Consider the following 25572-nt stretch of genomic DNA (forward strand, 5'->3'; position numbering starts at 1 on the left):
AATACTGTCATGTCATGTTGTCACCAGCAGATGGAGCTGTCAGGGTGTCATTCAGAATTGAATATTTTCCCTCAATTCATAGCAACATTTTCCTTGTATTGGCAGTGTTTTCATACAACAAAGTAAGGGTATCATCTGAAAATAATGATCATGTTTTGTTTCACTAAACAAAGAAAAAAGGCTTTAACTCTGTTCAAATCTGCCAGAAACTGGTAAACTGGTAAGAGGTGATGCTGTTGATAAACAACTGCAAAGCTTCTGTTTGTGTTTCTTTTTAAGAACAAAGTTTAATTATGAGAAAAACAAGAAGTTGCACAACTCTCCTCCAATATAATTTATTTGCTTAATATACATGTGTTTAAGTGATCATGTGACTTTAGAAAAGGAAAAGTTAATGAACAGTTTGCCCATAGGTGTTAGAAATAAAATACTTTAGATGAGGATTTGTTAGATAATACTTAATTTGTTTTAGCTTGATGTATAATTGTTTTGAAAGATTTGTGTTCATTGTATTTCTTTTTTTTGTCTTCCTGTAAAGTCCATATATTTACCTGACTATCTGACAGATGTATGTAAAGAAACAAGAAACAACCATTCAGACAAAATTCTAAATCAAAACTGTTGATGATTTAATTGATGCAGCATCCACATGACGTACATTTAATAAACATGTAAGCTGTGATTTGAAAAGAATCGTCTCGTCCACTCAGTATTTTGACTAATTTTCTTGTTGACAGAACTTTTAAGAGGTGAGAGAACTTACATCATAAATCTATTTGTTATAAATTAAAAGAAAACATCATCAGTGCAATCAATGTATTTACAAAACAACATGAACAAATATTTGTTGACATCCATGAAAAAGTTAAGAGAATATCAAAACCAGTTCACACCTTTGATGGATGAATGACATATAATTAAACAGTTGATGACTCAGAAACAGGTGATTTAAGCAAACATTTTTGCAGTGAGTTTTTTATGAAAGCAATACAAGAATATAAAAGACGCTCAAGAAGAGACACTGAAACAAAACCTTTCTGTGGCTCTCAACAATAAATAATAAAAAAAAAAAAGTCGTGGTCAGAATGTGTGTTGATCCTCTGAACCACTGAGACTCTGAGTGTAAAGAGTAAAAACTGAAATTAAACATGATGAAAACTAAAAGAATCAACAGAAGATCCAGAAATCCAACAAATAAAAACTGATGTCTGATGATGAAAAACGTTAAAGCATCACACGACATATTTGGTTCATTGGATACAGTTTATGTTTTATTGTGGTCTGATTAAAGAAAAGATGCTTCTGAGCAGGATATTCAGTTATAATTTCAAATAATTGATTTATTAATTTATATCATGTTGAAGAATGGATAATATAAAACTGTAACCCAAACATTTTTTAACATCTAGGTCGGCATAAAATCTTAACTTTCTTTCAAAAGTTGAAGTTACTGAAAGCAGTGAGGTTTAATGTCCGATGACAGAAACAGTGAGAAAAAAACATTTCTGTGACCGTCAACATCAAATCAGATCTGTTTCAGACTTAATAATAAGTGTGATGATGATTTGAATCATGATACAGTGACATTAAAGTTACAAGTCTAAACAATTAATTCACATTCCTGAACATGACAGAGAAATATCAGTCTGACAGATTTTGATATCAGCAGTTTTGGCATCACCAGCCTTTCCAATACTGAAATATGGGAAGAGTTTCTCAGTGAAAGTGTCTCTATAAGTGCAGATGTGAGTCATGTCTTCAGGGTTGTAGAAGGACACCTCCCCCCTGTCATAGTCCAGCTGGACTCTGATCCTCTGGAGACTCTTCTCTACTCTGACAGTCTCATCATCACCATTAGTGTATTTTCCCTCACCATGCCATAAATACCAGATTCCATATTTTGGTGAAGCAAATGTCTTTCCCTTCCTGTCGACTGACTCTTTAACCAAACCTATATTCCAGCTAGGATGATCTCCCACCTCCACCTCCCAGCTGTGTTTCCCTGAGCTGAAGCCCTCAGAGCCAAAAACATTGGCATACTTAGTGTGTCTCTCTGGATTGTCAGGAAGCTGCTGGTCTGTGTCTTCCTGTCTCACACTGGTCAGATCATCAGACAGATAGAGACAGCGGTTTGCAGTGTTTGGGTCCAGAATGACAGGACTGAATTGGACCTGGTCCTTCATCTTCTCCCAGACTCTGAAGGACAGGTTGCCCAGGTGTTTGGCCACATCTATCAGCGCTCCTGAGACCAGCTGTGGATCTGACAGTGAGCACTGGACTCTGGCTCTGGTCTGAGTGGCTTTATAACTGCTGAGGAGTGGCACGTTGTGCTTCTGCAGCTCTTCTTCAACAGCACAGATACTGTCTGACAGAGAGGAGAGCTGCTCCTCAATCATCTTCATCTCTCTGCTGACAGTCTTCCCCTTCTGCTCCTCTTCCTCCCTCAGAGCTGCCAGTCTGGACTCCTCTTCCTCTTTCAGGAACTGGTGGAGCTTGTTGAACTCTGCTCTGATCTGCCTCTCTGTGGACAACAGCTGCTTCTTGGAGTGTTGAATCACTTCATTGTATGTTTTCTCCACTTGTTTGTATTTGTTTCTCTTGTCCTGTAGAGACTTTAAGTCAGATTTCAGCTGCTCCTTCAGCTCACTGACTGCTTGTTCTACAGGAACCACCTTGTGACTCTGGTGGAGAGAAAACTCACAGACAGGACACACAGCTCTCTGCTCGTCCTCACAGAACAATTTAGTCTCTTCTGGATGTTTACTACACACCACCTCCACCTTCTTCACTTCTTTTTCTGCCTCAGATGATCCAGATTTCTGTCTGCCAGCAAAGGAGTCCGCCAGTTCCTTCAGTGCAAAGTTCACATTTGGATCATCCTTTGAGGATTTTCTTTTACAAATGGGACAGTTTTTATTTTTAGCTTGTTCCCAGAATTTTTTCAGGCAGCTTGAACAGAAGCTGTGGTTGCAGCTCAGCGACACAGGATCTCTGAAAGTCTCTGAACACACATGGCAGCTCAGGAAACTTTCCACAAGAGTAATTTTCTCAGCCATTTGTTCCTGAAGTTAGTTTTCACAGCAGGACTCACCAAGTTTCTGTCTCTTTTCTTTATTGCTTCAAATACTTCAGCAGTGTGTTTTCCAGCAGAGACCTCACACCCTGTAATGGCGTCTCAGCTCTGTTCAACAATGTCAAATCTACTTTCGTTTCCTTTCACCTCTGCTGTCACAGGTGAAATTATTACCATAATAAATGATGTCGTGTCAGGCTGTCACCAGCAGATGGAGCTGTCAGGATGTCATTCAGAGCTGAACATTTCCTTGTCCTGGAAGTTGTTATCCTACAACAAAATAAAAGTAACGTGAAAAAATGATGACCTCGTGTTTTGCTTCAGAAAACAAAGAATACAAACCAGAGGTGGGAGTAAGTCACATACGTGCAACTCATGAGCAAGTCTCAAGTCTTAACCTTCAAGTCTCAAGCAAGTCCCAAGTTCCTGTGATCAAAATCAAGCAAGTCAAGTCACTGCTAAGGTCAAACAAGTCACAAGAAGTTTGTATGAATGTATTCTTCATATCTGTAGACACAGCAAACAGAAGAGGGTGGTTAGTCAATAACATGATGTAATTGCATAGTTGATCAATTTTATATATTTTTTTCAAACCCATTTTTCAAACCCATGAACACAAGAATAAGATTACATGAATATCAGCCCCGGAGACGACGTCTTTACACAGACGGGCCCTTCTGCTTCCAAACGGGGCAGAGCTCCGTGAGAAACAGCAGGAGAGACACAGACACAACACCTGAGAGAGAAGCACGTCCGTCACAGACGTGCACGAAAAAACAAGTGCGTCGCACCAAATGTGTTCCGGTACGGTGTGGTGTTGGGTTGTGAGCGCCTACATTGAAACTATTGGCTTTGTGCGGACTGAAGACGCTTTAACCGAGGAGGCGGCCAAAATCACCCAGGCTTGCATGCACCGCGTCAAACAGTGGCTGAGGGCTCAATATGCGCAAAGAAAGAAAGAAAGAAAGAAAAACCAAGACTTTCGAGTCATCTGTGTCAAGTCTAAGTCAAGTCTCAAACTATGAGTGCCAAGTCAAAGTCAAGTCGAGTCTTTCAGCAGTGTTAGTCAAGTAAGTCTCAAGTCCTCAAATCTGCGCCACAAACAGGAGGAGCTTTTTTTCTTTAGTCCTCCAGTGAGGACTGATCATTCTCAGGAGGATGTCAGATTTTTAAATCTGTTCAAATCCATAATATTCATGTCAGTAAATGACAGAAAGAGTTCAAATGTCTTTCTTTACTCCCAAACTGTTTATAAATCAAAGACTCACCAACTTTTGCTCAGTTTGACTCTTTCAGTCCCAGAATGTTCATTGTTCAGTAGAGATCTCTCACAGTGTGCTGTCCTCGTTGCTCCGTTCAACAATGTCAGAATTTCTTTCAATGTCACCAACGTCTTTTATCAGTTAATCATTACTGGCAGTAAATGCAGCCATTTTATCACCAGCAGATAGAACAGGATACTTGACAAGCTGCCCTTCAGCACCTGGAAGACTTCCAAGTTCATCCTGGAGTCAAACATGTTTAAACCTCTGTTTCTCTCTGTGTGATGATCTGACCAGTGTGAGAAATCTTAAGTTTCAAACACCAACAGGAAGTTGAAGAGTTTGAGCTCATCAAGAAGTTGTGTGTGATGTTTCATGTATAACATTAAAACTACATTTTGTTACAATGAAGACAAATAAACACTGATGGAAACACTGTTGATGAAAAGATCTCTGATCTCTCCTGTTTGATATTATTATAAACCGTGTGTCTCTGTGTGTAGTCAGGTTCGATTGGATCAGTTTTTATAAATAAAGACATTTTCAGAAACTTTTATTTGGTCAGTGCTCCAGTTTATTGCTGATTACAGCTCTCACTATCTTTGGAGCTGGTGTTGCCATTTTTTACTGCCTGATCTTTTGTGATAGCAGCATCCACACAGGGTAATGTCTGCCCACACCCTCAGTCAATGAATCATTCTCTTTAAGTTGATTTGGTTTCAGTTAAACCAATTTGCATCACTGGGATTTGTAAAAGTTTATTTTGTTTAATCTTACATTGTTTGAATTAAGTGCACACATCAATACTGTAGGATTTAAACATTGTGTTAATTATCATTTGTTCTTTCTGAGTTACCTGGCTGGTGGGGTGGTGACTTGCTGAGAGCAAAGGGGGCGTGGCCAATGGCAAGCAGCACCTGTATACCACCATCAGCTCAACGGGACCAAACCTCCTGATGTGATGTTTGTATGAGTTCAGTGTGTTGCCCATTTTGTTCATCCCTTGGTGGTTTATTTAATTTGCCTGAGCCCTTATCTAAGTTCCCTCTGCCTCTCATTTGCAGAGGTCTGTTGATTCAGTTGCACCTTATTGTTTGCCAGTTCATTTGTAGTTATATTGAGTTGACGTTTTTTAGGGGCTCACATCTCGAGTTGAGTTGTAAGTTTGATTTTGCCGTTTGTTTGGGGTAAAACAAAAGCCCACCTTATCTTTGAAACTGTTCCTGTGTTCTGTTCCTTACTGCTTGGTGCCTGACAATTGGTGGCAGTGGTGGGATCATCCAGGACACAGGTTTTTTTTTTGTGTGTGTGTGTGTGTGTGTGTGTGTGTGTGTGTGTGTGTGTGTGTGTGTGTGTCTTCTGGATGTTTACTACACGCCACCTCCACCTTCTTCTCTCCTTTTTCTGCCTCAGATGATCCAGATTTCTGTCTCCTAGTAAACAAGTCATCCAGTTCCTTCAGAGTAAAATTCACATTTCTTTTATAAATGGGACAGTTTTTGTTTTCAGCTTGTTCCCAGAACTTTTTCAGGCAGCTTGAACAGAAGCTGTGGTTGCAGCTCAGAGACACAGGATCTCTGAAAGTCTCTGAACACACATGGCAGCTCAGGTAACTTTCAAGAGGAGTAGAACTTTTCTCAGCCATTTGTTATTGAAGTTATTTTTCATTGCAGGACTCACCAAGTTTCCGTCTCTTCTCTTGATTGCTTTAAACACTCCAATTGATTGTTTTCCAGCAGAGAGCTCACACTCTGTAATGGCGTCTCAGTGCTGCTCAACAACATCAAATCTGCTTTCAATTTCCTTTCACCTCTGACACAGGGTTAAATTATTACCATAATAAATACTGTCATGTCATGTTGTCACCAGCAGATGGAGCTGTCAGGGTGTCATTCAGAATTGAATATTTTCCCTCAATTCATAGCAACATTTTCCTTGTATTGGCAGTGTTTTCATACAACAAAGTAAGGGTATCATCTGAAAATAATGATCATGTTTTGTTTCACTAAACAAAGAAAAAAGGCTGTAACTCTGTTCAAATCTGCCAGAAACTGGTAGACTGGTAAGAGGTGATGCTGTTGATAAACAACTGCAAAGCTTCTGTTTGTGTTTCTTTTTAAGAACAAAGTTTAATTATGAAAAAAACAAGAAGTTGCACAACTCTCCTCCAATATGATGTATTTGCTTAATATACATGTGTTTAAGTGATCATGTGACTTTAGAAAAGGAAAAGTTAATGAACAGTTTGCCCATAGGTGTTAGAAATAAAATACTTTAGATGAGGATTTGTTAGATAATACTTAATTTGTTTTAGCTTGTTGTATAATTGTTTTTAAAGATTTGTGTTCATTGTATTACTTTTTTTTTTTGTCTTCCTCTAAAGTCCATAAATTTACCTGACTATCTGACAGATGTATGTAAAGAAACAGGAAACAACCATTCAGACAAAATTCTGAATCAAAACTGTTAATGATTTAATTGATGCAGCATCCACATGACGTACATTTAATAAACATGTAAGCTGTGATTTGAAAAGAATCATCTCGTCCACTCTCAGTATTTTGACAAATTTTCTCGTTGACAGAAAGTTTTAAGAGGTGGAAGAACTTACATCATAAATGTATTTGTTATAAATTAAAAGAAAACATCATCAGTGCAATCAATGTATTTACAAAACAACATAAACAAATATTTTGTTGACATCCATGAAAAAGTTAAGAGAATATCAAAACCAGTTCACACCTTTGATGGATGAATGATATAATTAAACACTTGATGACTCAGAAACAGGTGATTTAAGTAAACATTTTTGCAGTGAGTTTTTTATGAAAACAATACAAGAATATAAAAGACACTCAAGAAGAGACACTGGAAAAAAAACATTTCTGTGGCTCTCAACAATAAGTCAGAGTCAGAATGTGTGTTGATCCTCTGAACCACTGAGACTCTGAGTGTAAAGAGTAAAAACTGAAATTAAACATGATGAAAACTAAAAGAATCATCAGAAGATCAAAAAATCTGACAAATAAAAACTGATGTCTGATGATAAAAAATGTTAAAGCATCACACAACATATTTGGTTCATTGGATACAGTTTATGTTTTATTGTGGTCTGATTAAAGGCAAGATGCTTCTGAGCAGGATATTCAGTTATAATATAAAATAAGTTATTTATATCATGTTTAAGAATGGATAAGATAAAACTGTAACCTAAACATTTTTTAACATCTAGGTCGCATCTTAACTTTCTTTAAAAAGTTGAAGTTACTGAAAGCAGTGAGGTTTACATTTTTTCAGTTCTGGTCATGAAAACCACTTTGGATCTTTCATGTCAGATGACAGAAACAGTGAGAAAAAAACATTTCTGTGACCGTCAACATCAAATCCGACCTCTTTCAGACTTAATAATAAGTGTGATGATGATTTTAATCATGATACAGTGACATTAAAGGTACAAGTCTAAACAATTAATTCACATTCCAGAACATGACAGAGAAATATCAGTCTGGCAGATTTTGATATCAGCAGTTTTAGCATCACCAGCCTGTCCAATACTGAAATATGGGAAGAGTTTCTCAGTGAAAGTGTCTCTGTGAGTGTAGATGTGAGTCATGTCTTCAGGGTCGTAGAAGGACACCTCCCCCCTGTCATAGTCCAGCTGGACTCTGATCCTCTGGAGACTCTTCTCTACTCTGACAGTCTCACCAACACCATTACTGTATTTTCCATCACCATGCCGTAAACACCAGATTCCATATTTTGGTGAAGCAAATAACTTTCCATTCCTGTCAACTGACTCTTTAACTAAACCTACATCCCAGTCAGGATGATCTCCCACCTCCACCTCCCAGCTGTGTTTCCCTGAGCTGAAGCCCTCAGAGCCATGAACATCTGCATACTTAGTGTTTCTCTCTGGATTGTCAGGAAGCTGCTGATATGTGTCTCCACGTCTCACACTGGTCAGATCATCAGACAGATAGAGACGGCGGTTTGCAGTGTTTGGGTCCAGAATGACAGGACTGAAGTGGACCTGGTCCTTCATCTTCTCCCAGACTCTGAAGGACAGGTTGCCCAGGTGTTTGGCCACATCTATCAGCGCTCCTGAGACCAGCTGTGGATCTGACAGTGAGCACTGGACTCTGGCTCTGGTCTGAGTGGCTTTATAACTGCTGAGGAATGGCACGTTGTGCTTCTGCAGCTCTTCTTCAACAGCACAGATACTGTCTGACAGAGAGGAGAGCTGCTCCTCAATCATCTTCATCTCTCTGCTGACAGTCTTCCCCTTCTGCTCCTCTTCCTCCCTCAGAGCTGCCAGTCTGGACTCCTCTTCCTCTTTCAGGAACTGGTGGAGCTTGTTGAACTCTGCTCTGATCTGCCTCTCTGTGGACAACAGCTGCTTCTTGGAGTGTTGAATCACTTCATTGTATGTTTTCTCCACTTGTTTGTATTTGTTCCTCTTGTCCTGTAGAGACTTTAAGTCAGATTTCAGCTGCTCCTTCAGCTCACTGACTGTTTGTTCTACAGGATCCACCTTGTGACTCTGGTGGAGAGAAAACTCACAGACAGGACACACAGCTCTCTGCTCGTCCTCACAGAACAATTTAGTCTCTTCTGGATGTTTACTACACACCACCTCCACCTTCTTCACTTCTTTTTCTGCCTCAGATGATCCAGATTTCTGTCTGCCAGCAAAGGAGTCAGCCAGTTCCTTCAGTGCAAAGTTCACATTTGGATGATCCTTTGAGGATTTTCTTTTACAAATGGGACAGTTTTTATTTTTAGCTTGTTCCCAGAATTTTTTCAGGCAGCTTGAACAGAAGTTGTGGTTGCAGCTCAGAGACACAGGATCTCTGAAAGTTTCTGAACACACATGGCAGCTCAGGAAACTTTCCACAAGAGTAATTTTCTCAGCCATTTGTTCCTGAAGTTAGTTTTCACAGCAGGACTCACCAAGTTTCTGTCTCTTGTCTTTATTGCTTCAGATACTCCAGCGGTGTGTTTTCCAGCAGAGATCTCACACCCTGTAATGGCGTCTCAGCTCTGTTCAACAATGTCAAATCTACTTTCGTTTCATTTCACCTCTGTCACGGGGTGAAATTATTACCATAATAAATGATGTCGTGTCGTGTTGTCACCAGCAGATGGAGCTGTCAGGATGTCAATCAGTTGAATATTTCCCTCAATTCATAGCAACATATTTTCCTGGTAAGAGGTGATGATGTTGATCAACAACTGCAAAGCTTTGTTTGTATTTCTATTTAAGAACAAAGTGTGAGAAAAACAAGAAGCTGCACAACTCTCCTCTAATTGATTTATTCTCTTTGCTTAATATACAAGTGTTTAAGTGATCAAGTGACTTTACAAAAGGAAAAGTTACTGAACAGTTTTCCCGTATGTGTTAAAAATAAAAGACTTTAGATTAGGATTTGTTAGATAATTCATCATTTGTTTTAGCTTGTTGTTTAAGTGTTTTTGCGTTCATTGTATTTTTTTTATTTGTCTTCCTTTAAAGTCCATTAATTTACCTGACAATATGATAGATGCATGTAAAGAAACAGGAAACAACCATTCAGACAACATTCTGAATCAAAACTGTTGATGATTTATTTGACGCAGCATCCATCTGACGTGCATTTTACAAACATGTAAGCAAATGAGAAAAAAAACAACAACATTTTAAATGGTCCAGATTTCTGTCTCCCAGCAAAGGAGACAGACAGTTCCCGCAGAGACGAGTTGAGCCCAGGATCGTCTTTTGGAGATTTTCCTTTATGCGACAGGTTTTATTTTCAGAAAAAACAAACTGACAACTGCATGTTTGGGTCTGCATCCGCCGGATATAGAACAATTTTGAACCTTCATATTAGTATTTGGGGAAGCAGATGTGAAATCACCTATTTCAGTTTCCACAGCTGCTCATCAGGCCGCACTGAAAGTGATGTGACCACAAGATGGAGCTCTTTTCTCAGTAAAGACAAATTGCTGTACAACGTTGCCCCAACAGGAAAAAAACATAGGATCTTTGAGTGTTAAATCACAGCAGTGTGACTCCTGTGATTCTTCTTCACTCTGACAGTTTTTTTTTTTTTTTTTTTTAAATTCTTTGCTGTAGTGCTTCTCAATTGAGTATGTTTCCATTTGATGCCAGCATGGCCAAAGGCCATGTAGATGGAGCAGGTGGGTGTTCAGTCTGTCCACTACCATCTTCTGTTCAGTCCTCATCGAAGGAAAATGGTTGAATGACTTTCCTATCTGACAGAGTGTGGGCCATAGAGAAGAGTTTACACAATGTCTGATTGTTTCCTCCATGTCAGCCTTTCTGTGCGTTTCTGCTTAATTTTTGGCTGATACACACTTTGGTTGTGTATCAGGTTCATATAGTCCCATATGTTTCACCACAGGGCAGTCACATCTAAAAGCATGGTCAGAAATGTACAGAGAAAATAATAATAATAAAAAAACAAACAAACAACAACACACAAATAAAGCTGCAAGAAAAGGTACTTCCTCACTTGTTTGTAACTTACAAGCCTTCACCTCAGAGCATCCTTCATTCACTGAACCATACAATAGTGGAGTGATTACCAGGTTATATTTGTGGTGCTTTGTCTTCAGTGGTTTGTAGTTGTATCCAGATCTGACATGTTAGAAGAGGGACCATGATAAAAAACAGTTGACAGAGAGGTATTTCAATTTAATTTTGGATGTAATTAATTTGAACAATAATGAATGATGTAAAATAGTCATATGACCAGTGTAATCTTACTAACTGTGAAGGTAATTGTTATTGTCTCCCTCAGCAGGCTACCTCACTTGGACATTTCACCATAACAAGAATCTTTTAAGTGACAGCAAGAGACTGCATTATTTTATTTGTTTTCTTCTCAATTTGAAATACGAAAAAAATTCAAGGTATTCAAACTCAGAATTTTGATATTTACAATATCAATGAGAAGACGTTTTTTTCATAACTAAATAAACACACTGTATTTTTTAGACAGATGGCAGGGTCCACCAAATACAGACAAAGTAAAACAATATGAAATTGGATTTTCCTTTAAGGTCATTTTGTTTATTCTGTTTCATTCAGTCATGAGGGTGAAAAGAGTTTGTTTTTATTTAAACATCAGTTAACAAAGATCTCCTCTGTTTAAAAGTTTTACAAAAAAAGGATCCTGCAGAATAAAATCCCTCCACGTAGTCGACCTTAACAGAAGACAATACCAGTCGACCTTAAAAATTAAAACTGAGGGGGCTCGGTCGAGTGACGTCTCCGCCGCTGATTGGCTGAATGTTCGAGGTATGCGGGCATGCAAATGAGAGGGCGGGCTCGTGGTAACGAGTAGGTGACGTCAGTTCCCCCGTTCACAGAGAGCGAAACAAACATGGCGATAGAGTCGAGTGGACGGGGGTTTACGCTAACTTTATTCGTCCTTTCCTGTGTTTTCGCGGGCAGGCAGGCCGAAGCGGCGGCCCCGGAGTCAAGGGGCAACACTCGGATACTCGGCATGAGGCTGGAGAAGAGCGACCTGCCGGCCGAGACCACCGAGAGAGGGGTTATTCAGGTGACCGAGGGCAGCAACACCCTCCTCAGGTTCTACGGGCTCCACTTGTTCCCGGACAGCTCCAAGCTCATCGGCTTCACGGAACTTTACACCAGTGTTATAGAGAACGATACGTACGGCGCAATCATGGTCCACGTCAATAGGACTTGCTCCGAGCTCACGAAGGATATAGTGGTGTCGGGGTCCATGAACGTAAGCAACGAGAACACCTCCGGGCTGCTCCAGGTCAGGATCAAGCAGCTCCGAAAGAGCGAGGTGGTGAAGGTGTTCGGCTTGTGCGTCCGCGGCAAGGATGACAGGGAGCCGGTGTGGTCCATGCTGGACGACATTGACGGCAGGCTGCGGGTGGTGGAGGAGGAGAAGTCCCTGCTGCCCATCTGGCTGCAGGCGATCATCATCGCCTTCCTGCTTGTGCTGTCCGGCATGTTCAGCGGGCTCAACCTGGGGCTGATGGCGCTGGACCCGATGGAGCTCCGCATCGTGCAGAGCTGCGGCACCGAGAAGGAGAAGAAGTACGCGCGGAAGATCGAGCCCATCCGCAGGAAGGGTAACTACCTGCTGTGCTCGCTGCTCCTCGGCAACGTCCTGGTGAACACCACCCTCACCACCCTCCTGGACGACCTCACCAAGTCCGGGGTCGGCGCTGTGATCGCCTCCACCGTCGGCATCGTCATTTTCGGCGAGATCGTCCCGCAGGCGCTGTGCTCCCGGCACGGCCTGGCTGTCGGGGCGAACACCGTCCTGGCCACCAAGCTGTTCATGCTGATAACCTTCCCCCTGTCGTGGCCCATCAGCAAGATCCTCGACTGCGTCCTGGGCCAGGAGATCGGCACCGTGTACAACCGGGAGAAGCTGGTGGAGATGCTGAAAGTCACCGAGCCGTACAACGACCTGGTGAAAGAGGAGCTCAACATGATCCAAGGCGCGCTGGAGCTCCGCAGCAAAACCGTGGAGGACGTCATGACCCCCATCTCCAACTGCTTCATGATCCACAGCGACGCCGTGCTGGACTTCAACACCATGTCCGAGATCATGGAGAGCGGATACACCAGGATCCCCGTGTACGAGGACGAGCGGTCCAACATCGTGGACATCCTCTTCGTCAAGGACCTGGCCTTCGTGGACCCGGACGACTGCACCACCCTCAAGACCATCACCAAGTTCTACAACCACCCGGTGCACTTTGTCTTCCACGACACCAAGCTGGACTCCATGCTGGAGGAGTTCAAGAAAGGTTTGTGGGGAGCTGATGATGACGATACAAGTCCAACACAGGCAGCAGAGATCTGTGGCCCAGAGAGTCGGTCTCACATGTTTCTTACTGAGCTCACAGTGCTGGTTTGTTTATGAGACTGTCAGAGGTTTTGTCTGAACTTGATGGTGATTTTCGAGGCTTTAGTTTGTCGTGGTGTGTGTGTGTGTGTGTGTGTGTGTGTGTTACAACTGCTGCTCCTGTTTTCCTGATATAGTGAGCAGTCAGGCTGTGTTCAAACAAGGAGGCTGCAGCTGGGCTTGACCTTTGACTCCTTTTGTGTAGCAGGCCAAGCAATAAAAAAGCATGTCCATCTTCAATGTTTACTATTGTTAGTGGATGAGTAAGGGAAACCTGTGTTATTCTGCTGATGCCGTTATCCAGAGTGTCAGGATGAAGTCGACTGTCCTGCAGTGAATCTCCGAACATTAGATGACTCCTAGTTGTTGTTACATACTTGATGTCTAAGATGTGTTAGTTTTTGGTTTGAAGCCGTTGTTAGCCTATCGACATCCCTGGCAAGTGTTAGCACAGAGATGGTATGTTTGTTTCTCACAGTCTAAAGTCCATTTACACTTAACAATGTAAGGAAACACAGTGCAAGTGACTCTGCTGTGGGGCCGTCCAGTTTATCGACTTTGAATATGCGTTATGGTGAAGTGCAATATCCAAATCGCAGAAGAACTTTTTGATGAGAAAATATGTGACGAAACTTAGATTGTCCCCAAATGCTTGTTTGACACAAACCTCAACAAATGTCACATCATCTTGATTTTATTAGTTTCTTTAGTGGACATTTTAGTCATTCCCCCATGAATCATATCGCAGGATCTGTCAAGATAACAGCATCATGCACCACATCGTGCAGCCGTACTCTGCTGATGATGATGACGAGGCTTTTTTAGGAATCAGATGTAACCGTCTGTCAGATTTCTGATTGGTGATATCAAAAACACTTCCCCGTTTTGCTTCTCTCTTTCTGCGTTTCCTCTTACAGCCCATACACGCACACACACACACACACACACACACACACACACACAGGACACAAATACGCACACATTTACTCACTCCCGCTCTCAGGAGGACGCACACACACTGACGCCATCCCCTGCGGGGATGTATTTTTCCTTTCACAGGCATCTCGTCTCAAGGTCACAGACAGTAGACACACACACACACACTTGCTGTGTCTCTACCTCAGCACAGTGAGGAATGGCTGATTGTCTTTCTGTCCGTAGTAGCATACGTATTAGACCGTAAGACGTTAGAACTTCACTAAACTTTGTACTACCAGCACCATGTTTGAGCCAGTACGATTTTGTCTCTCTAAATGCATCTGAACAGAACACCAGTCTCTTAATTCACTTCTGTCACTGTTACTGTAAAGTATCTATGATCAGCCGCTGTAAATTGACTTTCGAGTTACTGTAGTGGTGGCGCGCAGTACGTTGTGACATTTTTGGCCAGGGAACTGCTCTGCGGCTTGTCTTCGTAGGCTTGGTGGGAGGGTTTGGCAACAAACTGTAGTGCCCACACACACACACAGAGTTGAAACCAGTCCACATGGCTCAGAGCTTTGCAGAGAGATTTACTGCAAGTGGTTATGACACACATACCCCTTTTACACTGGACAAAAACCCCACTAACATCTGGCTTTTGTCATCAGTATGAAAGGCAACAATCGGCACAATTCCCGGGTCAAATGACTCTGCAGTTGTCATAGTTGTTGCAGCATTTTACAAAGCTTTGGGCAACTGCTTCATGACATACGGACTCCCCTCAAGCGGAACTGTCATAGCTTGTCACATAGATAAACAGTGAGACAGGACAGAAAAATTAACCTCGAGGCTTAATATCGCGGGAAAAGTCTGATGATGTGACATCACGTGTTGGAAGCATCTTATTCTGTTTCTGTGCTGTGTGGAGCAGGCAGGAAAGAGCTGTTACTTCACTTTCAGTGGTCGCCAGGACATAAAACTGCATCAACCACCAGTGTGATGATTTAAGAAAAAAAGCCCAAAAAGCTCGATCCTGACGTGACGTCATCAACCCATCCCACCAGAACACTATAACAGATGTGAGAGTTTAATGTTGAAGATATGAGTAACCTCACCTTCCCTGGTATTCCTGTGCATTGGTGTGATACCCTCCTTTACTGTGCATAGTCTGTCTGCAGCCACATCAAATTGTCTGAAACAGTCTTGAATCTCAACTGTGGTCTTGCATCACTGCAACAACACAGTTGGCCGACATGTTTATTCAGTTTGCCTGGTATAAATTGGCTGGATAGGTGTCATATAACAAACATCTCTGGCGTTGTGGACCCTCTTATTCAAAATGCTCTAAGTGTTTAGTCTCCTCTCTTATAAGGCCTGATAGAAAATGAAGTCGCTCTAAAATCAAGCAGTTAATTTCAGTTGGATCAGTGCAGTCCATCTAGTCAGCATCCTGACTTGAAGTCAGTTTATGGAATCTTTTACACTATTTTTTTTTTTTTTTTTAAATGTCTCTGCCAGTTTAACAGATAATAATAATTACAGGTAGACTTAGAGCCAGTACTGTATGTTTCATGTGAAGTGGCTTCTACTCCAAAGAAATCTGACGCCTTAAAAGTAAAATGTTCAGATCTGCAGGTCAGTACTCCAGGAGGCTGACCAAGCTGTGAACAACGTGGCTTTTCCTTCTAAAGCAGAATGAATTTGTTCAAGAATGAGTGTACCGGAGATTTCTCCGTATCAGAAGAATGGGTAGAGAATCTTTGATCGTTTTAAGTATACGTAATGATTGGAAATGAGGAAGAGGGGAGAGATCCAGAATCTGTACTTTAGTTCTCGCTCCCAGAAACAGTGGAAATGAATCCCTCCAAGTTTGAGTGGCACTTTATTTACAGACGAGAGCCTGCGCAAAGTATTGAGTAAAGAATTACAGGGTTGATATGCAGCTGTGGAGGCTCTTTGAAGTCTCTCTTAGCTGGTTGCATGTGAAAGCGGATCTTGTCTATTTCTCGCTATTTGTCATCTACATAATCAACAAGCATCCTGTAGACCTTAAAATTGAGATATCATGATCATTTAATTTTTTCAAAATAAAACTGTAATGATTAGCAGCAACGTCTGTTAGCAAACAGGCAAAGACAAGAACATCCACAGGAAATATAATGTAATCGCTCTCCTGACACTGAATGAGTGACAGATAATCTTCCAAGTAGTGCTAAAAAGACAGTAACGAGTACTTGATTCGCAGAGATTGTCAAACACTTCCTTTCAACCAGCTCAGCCTCCAGCTTGCCTGACCCGTTTCCTCGCTGACCTGACTCCCCGCTCACATCTCAAGTTCCTCTCACTTGCCGCTTGGCATCGGTTACCATGGCGATGGCATCCAGCAGAGTTGGTGTGTGTACCCACGGGTTTGTATAATCAAATGCATTCTGTCAGCCAAAGATTTAAGCTCAAGTTTCCTTCAGAATTGATAGCAAAGGATGTTATCAATGCTGTTTACGCTGACATTCTCCTTCACAGTGTGCAGCAGCCTTTTCAGTCAACAAGATGTGACCTTTCCGATGGTCTGTGAGGTGACCTTATTAGAGCAGATAAAATTTTAATGACAGGCTGACTGTCAGTGCAGGAAATAGAAACAGCAGACATCAAAGAAAAGGAGGCAAGTCAGGAAAGTTTATTTATATAAGAGGGTGTGGATCGTGGATAATAATAGTTCAAGATGTAAAACAAACTGAGATTTACTCAGTTGATTCCTGGTTCGTCGTTAAATGAAAAATTAAAGTGATCATGAAATGTTGACGGTGCCAATGTTTGCCTCTCATCTAGGTTTGAATCTATGCAGACTGGACTTCAGGCATAATTTAGAAAACACACAAACACAAGTGAACCATGAATTCACTGGAGGCACATTACACTCTGTCAACAGACTGTCACATGTTGTACCCTCAAGTAGTGTGTTACATTAGCCTACATTATGGCATCAGGGAGTCTGCCTCGCTGAAAGACAATAAGTTATAAACAGATAAAACACAGTCCTCTTGAAAACATCCTTTTCGATTTTATTCCTTTGTCAGACTATTTTTAGCCATTTTAAAACTTGCAAAGTAACACTGAACTGAACATAAAGGAATTATTTGGCAACTACTGTGATAATCATCATGATAGTCATTTAGAATTAACAGATTCTGGCCTCTCAAATGTTAATATTTGGTGGTTTTCTTGGCTTTCTATCATATGAACCACTTGCCTCTGGTTTTTGGATGCTCTTTTTTTCTTTTGACAAAACAAGTCATTTGAATTGTGCTGGTGGGGCTTTGAGAGATTGTGATGGGCTTTCTTTTCTCTATGCTGACATTTTATGGACCGAAAAGATTATTCTATTCATTGAGAAAATGATATTTCTTGATGGTGGACATATCGTTTACCATCAGGGTTGAACACACGGCTAATGGATGTCTGTAACTGTCCTTACACACGGGTCAAAAAACCCACTAACACCCACTAATATCTGGCTTTGTGCTTCACTTTGAACGGGTGCAATCGGCATTACCTGACGTGTCAAATGACAATTTGACAGAAGACTGAAGTAAAAAAGTAACTATTCTTATTGCCTCCCGTCTTACTAATAAAAGCCCAGGTACTGTGCATGTGCAGCTCTCAACAGAGATGAGATAGAGGTGAGATGTCTCACTCCTTAGCTGGATGAAGTCTGATTAGGTATACAATCAGCTGCTTTCCACTATTCCACTACACCTGGTCATGTAACCATAATACACACTCACGTGGCACCTGGGCTGTTTTGTTTATACCACTATGAGATTTGACATGATGTAAATGCTTATTTTCTTCTTGTAAGGGAGAAATAATATTATTTAAGTAACAAGACTTGAATGTCTTACTTGTAATGTAATATCAAAACCGAAAAAGACAGAAAACAATGAATTATTTTGGGAGGGATTTCACTTGTAATTTAGTAATTCCTGCACTTTTCTGCACTACTATCATAATTTGTGATGCTACAAAATATTGGATGTGTGTCCGGAGGCAAGATTTAGAACTTTAAGGGTAAAGACAACATTCCAGTTGAACCTCAAACACTTTGGGCCTCTCAGGAAATTAACCAGCTCGTGTTTTGTTTGTGGTTGTCAGGACCGGACCGTCTGCATTGTCTGCTTGTTTATCAGTGTTGGGGCACTTATCTGACCTCCCCACCCAGCCTTTAAGAGCCGATTGTGTGTGCAATGACCGTTTTTCTGTGAGGTAGCAGTTATGTCTTAAAACAAAACGTCTCAACAGGTTTCAGTGAAATTTAGCAAGCCAGCAAGTGATTCGACTTTTCAGTGCAGATCGAGGAATTCACAGCAGCCCTTCCAGACACCGTGAAGTGACAGCTGTAGGGACACTGATTAAACAGAAAGTGTACTGGCAAAAATGTGGACAGTCAAGTAGTTGTCATTTATCATGGGAAAGATTGTCAACCATTCTTCCAACCATTCTGAACGCAGACACTTGCAGTGAGCACCTTAGCTGTGCTTCAGCCAAGTGTAATTCGGCCAGTCATCAACTTCCTCACGGGTTGAACCGACCCACTGCCAGCAACTTTTGTCATTTTAACAGGTGACCTTGACTGTCAGCGGTGGCTAAAAATGTCAAGCTGCTACGTTAGATGTTTTGTACACAGCGCTTTGCTAATTAGAAAGACAGAGGAGTTTAGTGAATACCCACCGTTGTGTCAGAACTCATATGCAGTGAAATACTGCACCGTAGAGCCGATGGAAGAACAGCTTTGACTTCAGTTTAGTCTTTATTTAAGCAAGTCTTAAGTGGGCACTTTTTCACGTGTTCTCACAGGCTGGCCTCACAAACCTTTGTACGTACTTGTACTTCTTCACTTGTGAGGACCCTCATGCACGTAACGGATGCCTCGCCCCATACTTTTACCTTAAAGGTGCAATATATGGTGCTGTATATCCCTCAGGGACCAGGGGAGTGTCGGTGTTTACACTGCTATTGAAGGAACTTTGGACCTGGGATGCATGCTTAACTTAAGTAGATACCTTTGCATCACAATGACCTATCACCTGAACCTAACCCATATAGGGTTGATTGAACGTCCTTGTTATTTGTCAGCCCTTCAACAGAGACAAAGGAAGATATAGGATTATACATGGTTCGATTCCCCTGATCTGCATGTCGACGTGTCCTTTGGCAAGTTACTGAACCCCAAACTGCTCCTGATGTGCTGGTCAGCACCTTGCATGGCAGTCACTGCTGGTTAGGATATGAATGTATGTTTAATTTACCATAAATCGCTTTGGACAAAAGCGTCTGCTGAATACCCTTAATGTAAGTAAAAAAATGTCCTCACTTTTCCAATTGTGTTCTCTCTGTGGTTAAAAACTTTCAGTCCTCACTATGTGTCAAGTACAACACACACACACATTCAAGCACACCTCTGCACTCATTCTTGTGACACTCCACCTGTACATACATCTGAACGCATTTGTTCACCACATTCCTTACTCAGACCCTTGCCTGAACTCTAACCTAAACCAAATCTCAGTTTTATCGGTGAATCTGACCCCTAAGAGCTTTAAGACCACCAATATTTATTCTGGCTGCCTCCGTTTTGTTAAAAGAACATAGTTTTACAACGTTGAGTATTAGATTACCCAATCTCAGTCTGATAAGGAGGTTGTCACAGGGCAGACCTGAATGTCCACTCCTCCTTTTGTGTAATGGGTGTGTCTCTCTTTCTCTCCTTTTCTCTTCCATCTTTGCCCCCAGATATCCTGTTTCTCTGCAGCCATCTGTCCTCGTTCTTCCCTTTTTGTTTTGACTCTCTAGAACAGAGCAATTTCATTAGCTCTGATCGAATGCGATGAAATACTGACAGTCCACCTTGCTTTGTTTTGTTGTTAAGTTCAGGAGTTCAGAGAGCTCTTATCCACTCCCCATATTTGCTCATTGGCTCTGTATGAGGCTGTGTTAATGTTATTGTGTTTATGACTTTCAACAAAATGGGTATGGGCCTTATTACAGAGGTTAAAATTTCAAAGACAGGAAAGATCATGTCTAAGTCATGACTCGGGTTGCAGTGGTACACTTGTTTCAAGGCGCACCGTGTTTGTTCAACCAAGAAAATCCTCCATTTTCATTCCGTTTAAGGGACATTATAACTGATATTCCTAATTTTTGTAACATTATATTTTCTGAAATGGGTGTTTTGCTGTGAATATCTCATACAATGGCTTGCCTACGTAGAGTCTTCGCCATGCATTCAGCATTCAGTTCAAGTATACACTGGCTTTTTGAACAGGAATAGGTGCAGGAGACTGCCTGTGTCCTAGAAGACGGCTGGCTCACTTAGCTCTGATGAGTCAGAGGCATTAATTGTATTGTTGGAAGAGAGGATACATATTATTAAAGATTATTAAAACATGATCTGGGAAATTTAAGGCTTACATCGATGTAAGCTTCTCTGGCAGGGGAACACCGATGGTAGCCTCTCCAGCAGGCAAACATCAGAAGCCTTTCAGTCTTTCCATTTTGTTTTACTTGTTATTCCCCATCTTCATTGTCATTGTCATACAAACCAAACAACCCTATTTGGCAGTAATTTTATTTTAACAGCTAAATTCCTGCTGGGAGATGAGATGTTTTCAATGTGAGAACCATGATACAAGGGACATTGTTTTCAGTTTTGACTTGAAACTCATCAAATGTGTTGAACACAGTCTGATCTGGACACCTGTGCTATCTGTGCATGTGTGCTTTGTTGAGGAATTGAATTTATAATAATATAAATAATACAACTTTGACTTTAAGGTGAGGGTTATCATTTCAAACAACAGGATCTTAAGTGCTGTGTTGGACACAAACAGAGATGGAGAAGTGTAGAGGTGGGTGTGGTATCTTTTTTTTTTTTTTGTTGTGCCTCTGTTTGTCTTTAAAACATTAGCTTTAGGTCAAATTGGCATCAGTAAAGGAAATGAAGTCTATCAGTCTAAAATGGCTAAAGTGGTGTTGATCTTGAACTGAAATGAACTTGATTGTTGTGTTTGGGTTAGAAGAACTAGCTGCTGCCTTTTTTTTCCAGAATACTTACCTGCCAACTCACCTGCCAGCCAGCTCTCGAAAGAATCCTCTGCCATCTCTTTTTCTCTGCAGGAAGTTATGAGTGCGAATGAATATTTGACTTTCTATTTTTAAGAGACAACACCTCAGGTGTCACACAGTGTTAACACACCCTCGTCAGCTGACTTTACTGCCTGTAGTGCTCTGATTTTTTTTTTTTTGCGGGAGATAAAAACTGGATGATTGATTAGGTTTCATTTTCTCACACTTGCGTATGCCAAAACTAGAAACACGTCTCTTAAAAATATGCTGAATCTCTCTGTGTCAGCTAAACAGACTGATCTTTTTTTTTTTTTTTTAATCTTTTGAAATGATTAAGTGCCAGCCCAGAACATACTGTATACTCCCTCGTTGTTACTATTTTTAGGCGACAAAGAATATGTTTCTTTCTACAAGAAGTGTGTTTTTATCATAGCGTATTCTTTCTAACTTTTACATGGTTCTGATTTAAAACTCCTAAAATGTTGAAGACAATTATAAAACAAATATATAACAATGTATATATTTTTTTTATAATAAATAATACAGTGACAATGATTATGTTGATTATTCACCTGATGGAGTTCTCAGCGATGGAGATTCTCTTTAAGGACTTCTTGAGCACGCCGGCTTAAAAAGCATTTGTACCCTTAAGATGATAATCATGTCTATATTACACCGCAATGGTCATCACGCGCAGCCTCGGATGTATCAGTGCTTTGTGGAACTGGTGCAGACATCAGATGTGTGTGGAGCTGGACTACACAATCCTTCATCAACGCTCAGTGCGAACAGCAGCTGGTAATCGGTAGCAGCCAGTTGTCTCTCTGATTCTCTCTACGTCCTTATCAGCCGCCTGCTGCTTCGCTCTCTCTCTCTCTTCCTGTGTCACTGTTGCAACTTGAAGTGCTGACGGTGCAGTTGCAGTCCTCTCTACTTCAACTTAGTGTGTGTGTCACTTCACCACTTCCAGACCGTGCGCCATAATGATATCAGTCAGCGTGAAGAAGGAGCAGCTCAGCAGAAATGACTGGATCTCCCAAACACGACACACACCGCTTCGTGTCGGCTTGTTTGAGCTGAGGTTTTGCTACACATCACATTACGTAACACAGAACCTATTACGTACTTAGTAGTAGGACTCCTCTCATTCTAAAAACTATTTTGGATGAACAGATTGGGCTGGAGGTGTTTTAGTTTGAGATTGAATGGGCATATTATGGTTATAGTTAGTATTGTTTAGAATTTAGTTCTAAAAGCATGGCTGAATATTTATCAGATTTCAGCAATCTGGATGACGCAACAGCTGTGATCATTTACACACCAAAACCTGTAAACACAGTGCCGAGGTCTAAAACACCGGAATTCCACGTTAACATGGCACCGTCTCTGTTGTAGCCAAAAGTGGTTTGCGTCTCGTGATGAGATGCACTGAGGTGGTTTTGTTTCCAAAACAATCAGCAATACAACTAATCTAAAAAAACAAAAATCCATCAATTTCAGTCGTTGCTTTGCGGCCCTACTGTCCCTTAACATCAGAGAAGATCTGTCTGCACAGTGTAAGCTGGAAAAACAGGTTAGAAGAGCTTGACCTGTCCAGCACAACAAGCCTTTGTGTGTGTGTGTGTGAGAGGGAGAGAGAGAGTGTGTACTGTATTTACAGAAGTGTGTGTTTCTGTATCTGCACGCGTATTTGCAGCCATGCATTTTTGTTTCATGCCCTCACAGCGTGCATGTTTTGCAGTCGGTAGCGGTGGTCAGTGCGGCTGATATGTGGCCGGCCGGTCGTGTTTTGTGCGTGGGCGGTATGCGTGTGGCATTCCTTTCCCATACAGACACATCGCGCTCCCCCCGTGTCCTTTTGTAGCCGGTGTTTCATGTCAACAAGCAGGCCAGTTCGCAGGCTGGTGACGGAAGAGCCAGAGGGCAGAGAAACGGACTGGAAGGTCGTCCGCCCTGCTGGGAATATCTATGTGCGCAAAAGATGTTCAGTGATGACCGGATTCAGTTCAATTAACGACAAAGTAAAACTGAGAACAGCAAAAAACAAAAACAAAAAATCTTCACACAATGAAGGCTGCTAAAGACTGCTCGTCACTCAGAAAACTGAACCCTCACATGCTGAGGCGTATGTGTGGAAAGATGTTCACTGTCTTGCTAATGTTGTGAAATGTTCAGTCAAAAAAAAACAAGAAGCTGCAGCCTGTCGCTCAGCACAGTTTAGCGTTTGTGACAAAGGTCAATTTGTTTCTCAGTTCCTGTTTTGGTGAATTGTTCTTCTCCCTCTGCTCTCACGTAATCTGCTGTGTCTTCAATTTTGAGAAAATCTTTTTTTTTTATAGCACAGTTTACCTGCGACAGTCATGAACAACCTTAAGAACAGGAAATGTAAAAGGTAATAGAATAGTTATAATAATTGTGACAGTAAAGTAGATGGGTGGATTTAGAATCAAGCAAACATTTCCTAGTCCGACCCTCTCAATTTTGATTTGTGACATATTTGTCATACACGCTGGTGAACTGAATATCTTTGGGTTTAGACTGTTGGTCAGATGATAACAACAGATGATAATCAGTTATTTTTCTTGTAGTTTCAGTTTGAATCACAGTTTTTCAGTCTGAAATGACCTGATTTTGTCACATATGTGGCTCAGCAGATTGGGCATCGTACAATAATCAAATCTATGACATGCACTATACTCCAGTCACTCCGGATGGTTAAGTCAGCTCCTTGCGTTTGTTTTGTAGATATGTATGGAGGCTGAATGAAAGGCACATTGCAAAACAATAACATTGAGTCCATGGCAATTTCTGTCTTTAAGTTGACTTTCAAATTCACCTCAAGTTGAGTTCCGAGCCAATTTGAGCTGGAAAACACACACTGAGAGGAGTTAATAAAGGATTAGTACACTGAAGCCAGTTCAATGTGAAAAAGTGAGTTTTGAGTGACTTCCGAGCTGACCAGTCTCAACATTTTACAAAGTTAAAGGGCAACGATAGCAATCAGTATCACCTCAGTTTATAGTCTATAGTGAGGATGAGCACTGGAGGGCTGGATTTTTTTTTTCCTACCAAAAAAAAAACACCCTCCTGTCATGTTATATTCTCATTTGATAAGTGACAGCTGTTTGTATTTCTGTGCCAGCCTGAGGTGAGCGTGCTGCACTGACAAACACACATCTCGCCAGAAAATCAGCAGCTGCAGACACACAGGAGCTCGGAGACTTTGTGGGTTTTTTTAATTGTAGACTCAGCTGACACAGGTCAGACACTGAACGCATGAAGCAGTCTGTGCTTGGCTGAACTCCCTTGTACACTGTGTGTGTGTGTGTGATTGTGTGTGTTTGTGTGTGTGTGTTCTGGAGAAGACGCTCAAGTGACTCTCCAGTAACTGGGGGTAAGTATGTCCCCCGGGGTCCTACTTCCTCTGAAATATTGACTCAGCACCACAGGGAGAGGTCACACACACACACACACACACACACACACACACACACACACACACACACACACACACACACACACAGAGTGCCTTTTCCATTACATGATGTCTCTATTTTCGTTGCTACAGTGATATCGTGTGGAATGAACAACGATCAGCTAATGAATGTACTCTGAGGCTTTCTTACCGTGGGACACTGTTGACTAATGCTCTCCATCCTGACCAAATCGCACCTTATGCCTCGGCCACATTACATGACTTTCAGAGTCATCAGATTGCTGTTGTGTTCACAGGCTTTCTTTCTTATAATCAGACATTTTAAATCCAAATCTAAAATTTGCGAGTGCCGATTTGTATGATCCGGGGGGCTTTTTGTGGAGATCATCAAAAACTGTGGGAGAGTAGAAAATCCAGTTATGTGAGCTCGGCTTCAAATAAATTAATAACAACTTTAGTTGTAATTGTGCTCATTATGATTTAGGAGCAACTTAATCTAGATACTGAAAGTTCTGTTTCAAAACTGATCATCTTAAATTATTCACATGAAGTTTAACTGGGAGAATTTGACTCCTTAGCGTCAGTTAGCAACATCTGATGTGACCAGAGTTTGTAATCGTTGAAAGTGACGGTTTGCAGCGGCTGAAAATATTCAGTGTTCTTTGCTAATATGATAGAAAGAAGAGAGATAACAGCTTATTTGGCTTTCAGAGTAAATAACCTTTGGCCATCCCCACCATCTGATTTTCACAGGCATAATGCAATAGCATGCTTAAGTGGACGAAACGTATACAGAAGTGTACAACAAGGGAGGATCTGCATTTGATCTGGTAATACAGATCAAATCCAAATCCGAAACAGTTC

At 41.3% G+C, this 25572-nt stretch overlaps 3 protein-coding genes across 4 annotated transcripts in view; 1 reads left to right on the top strand and 2 right to left on the bottom strand.

Moving 5' to 3' along the window:
• Positions 1–334: 334 nt before the first annotated feature.
• Positions 335–4462, bottom strand: LOC119019876 (zinc-binding protein A33-like). Of its 2 annotated transcripts, XR_005075177.1 has the most exons (3): positions 4342–4462; positions 1503–3343; positions 335–1464 (listed from the first exon to the last, which is right to left on the bottom strand). XR_005075177.1 is itself a non-coding variant. In XM_037098818.1 (2 exons), the coding sequence occupies exon 2, from the start codon at positions 3054–3056 to the stop codon at positions 1614–1616; it is 1443 nt and encodes a 480-aa protein (XP_036954713.1). In that variant the 5' UTR covers positions 3057–3343; positions 4342–4462; the 3' UTR covers positions 336–1613. The 2 variants fall into 2 exon arrangements, 1 of the variants encoding a protein (XP_036954713.1); XM_037098818.1 differs by having other exon boundaries at positions 336–3343.
• Positions 4463–6747: 2285 nt separating this feature from the next.
• Positions 6748–9474, bottom strand: LOC119019877 (nuclear factor 7, brain-like). Its single transcript, XM_037098819.1, has one exon. It carries the CDS (start codon positions 9248–9250, stop codon positions 7808–7810), a length of 1443 nt encoding a protein of 480 aa, XP_036954714.1. The 5' UTR covers positions 9251–9474; the 3' UTR covers positions 6748–7807.
• A 2045-nt stretch (positions 9475–11519) lies between these two features.
• LOC119019445 (metal transporter CNNM4) overlaps positions 11520–25572 on the top strand; it is a 39932-nt gene continuing 25879 nt past the window's right edge. Inside the window, exon 1 of the mRNA XM_037098009.1 lies at positions 11520–13134. Coding sequence (XP_036953904.1) covers positions 11721–13134 — 1414 coding nt within the window. The 5' untranslated portion in view covers positions 11520–11720. The remainder of the gene's footprint in view (positions 13135–25572) is intronic.

Source organism: Acanthopagrus latus, chromosome 5, assembly GCF_904848185.1.
Source record: "Acanthopagrus latus isolate v.2019 chromosome 5, fAcaLat1.1, whole genome shotgun sequence".
NCBI classification, from domain to species: Eukaryota; Metazoa; Chordata; class Actinopteri; order Spariformes; family Sparidae; genus Acanthopagrus; species Acanthopagrus latus.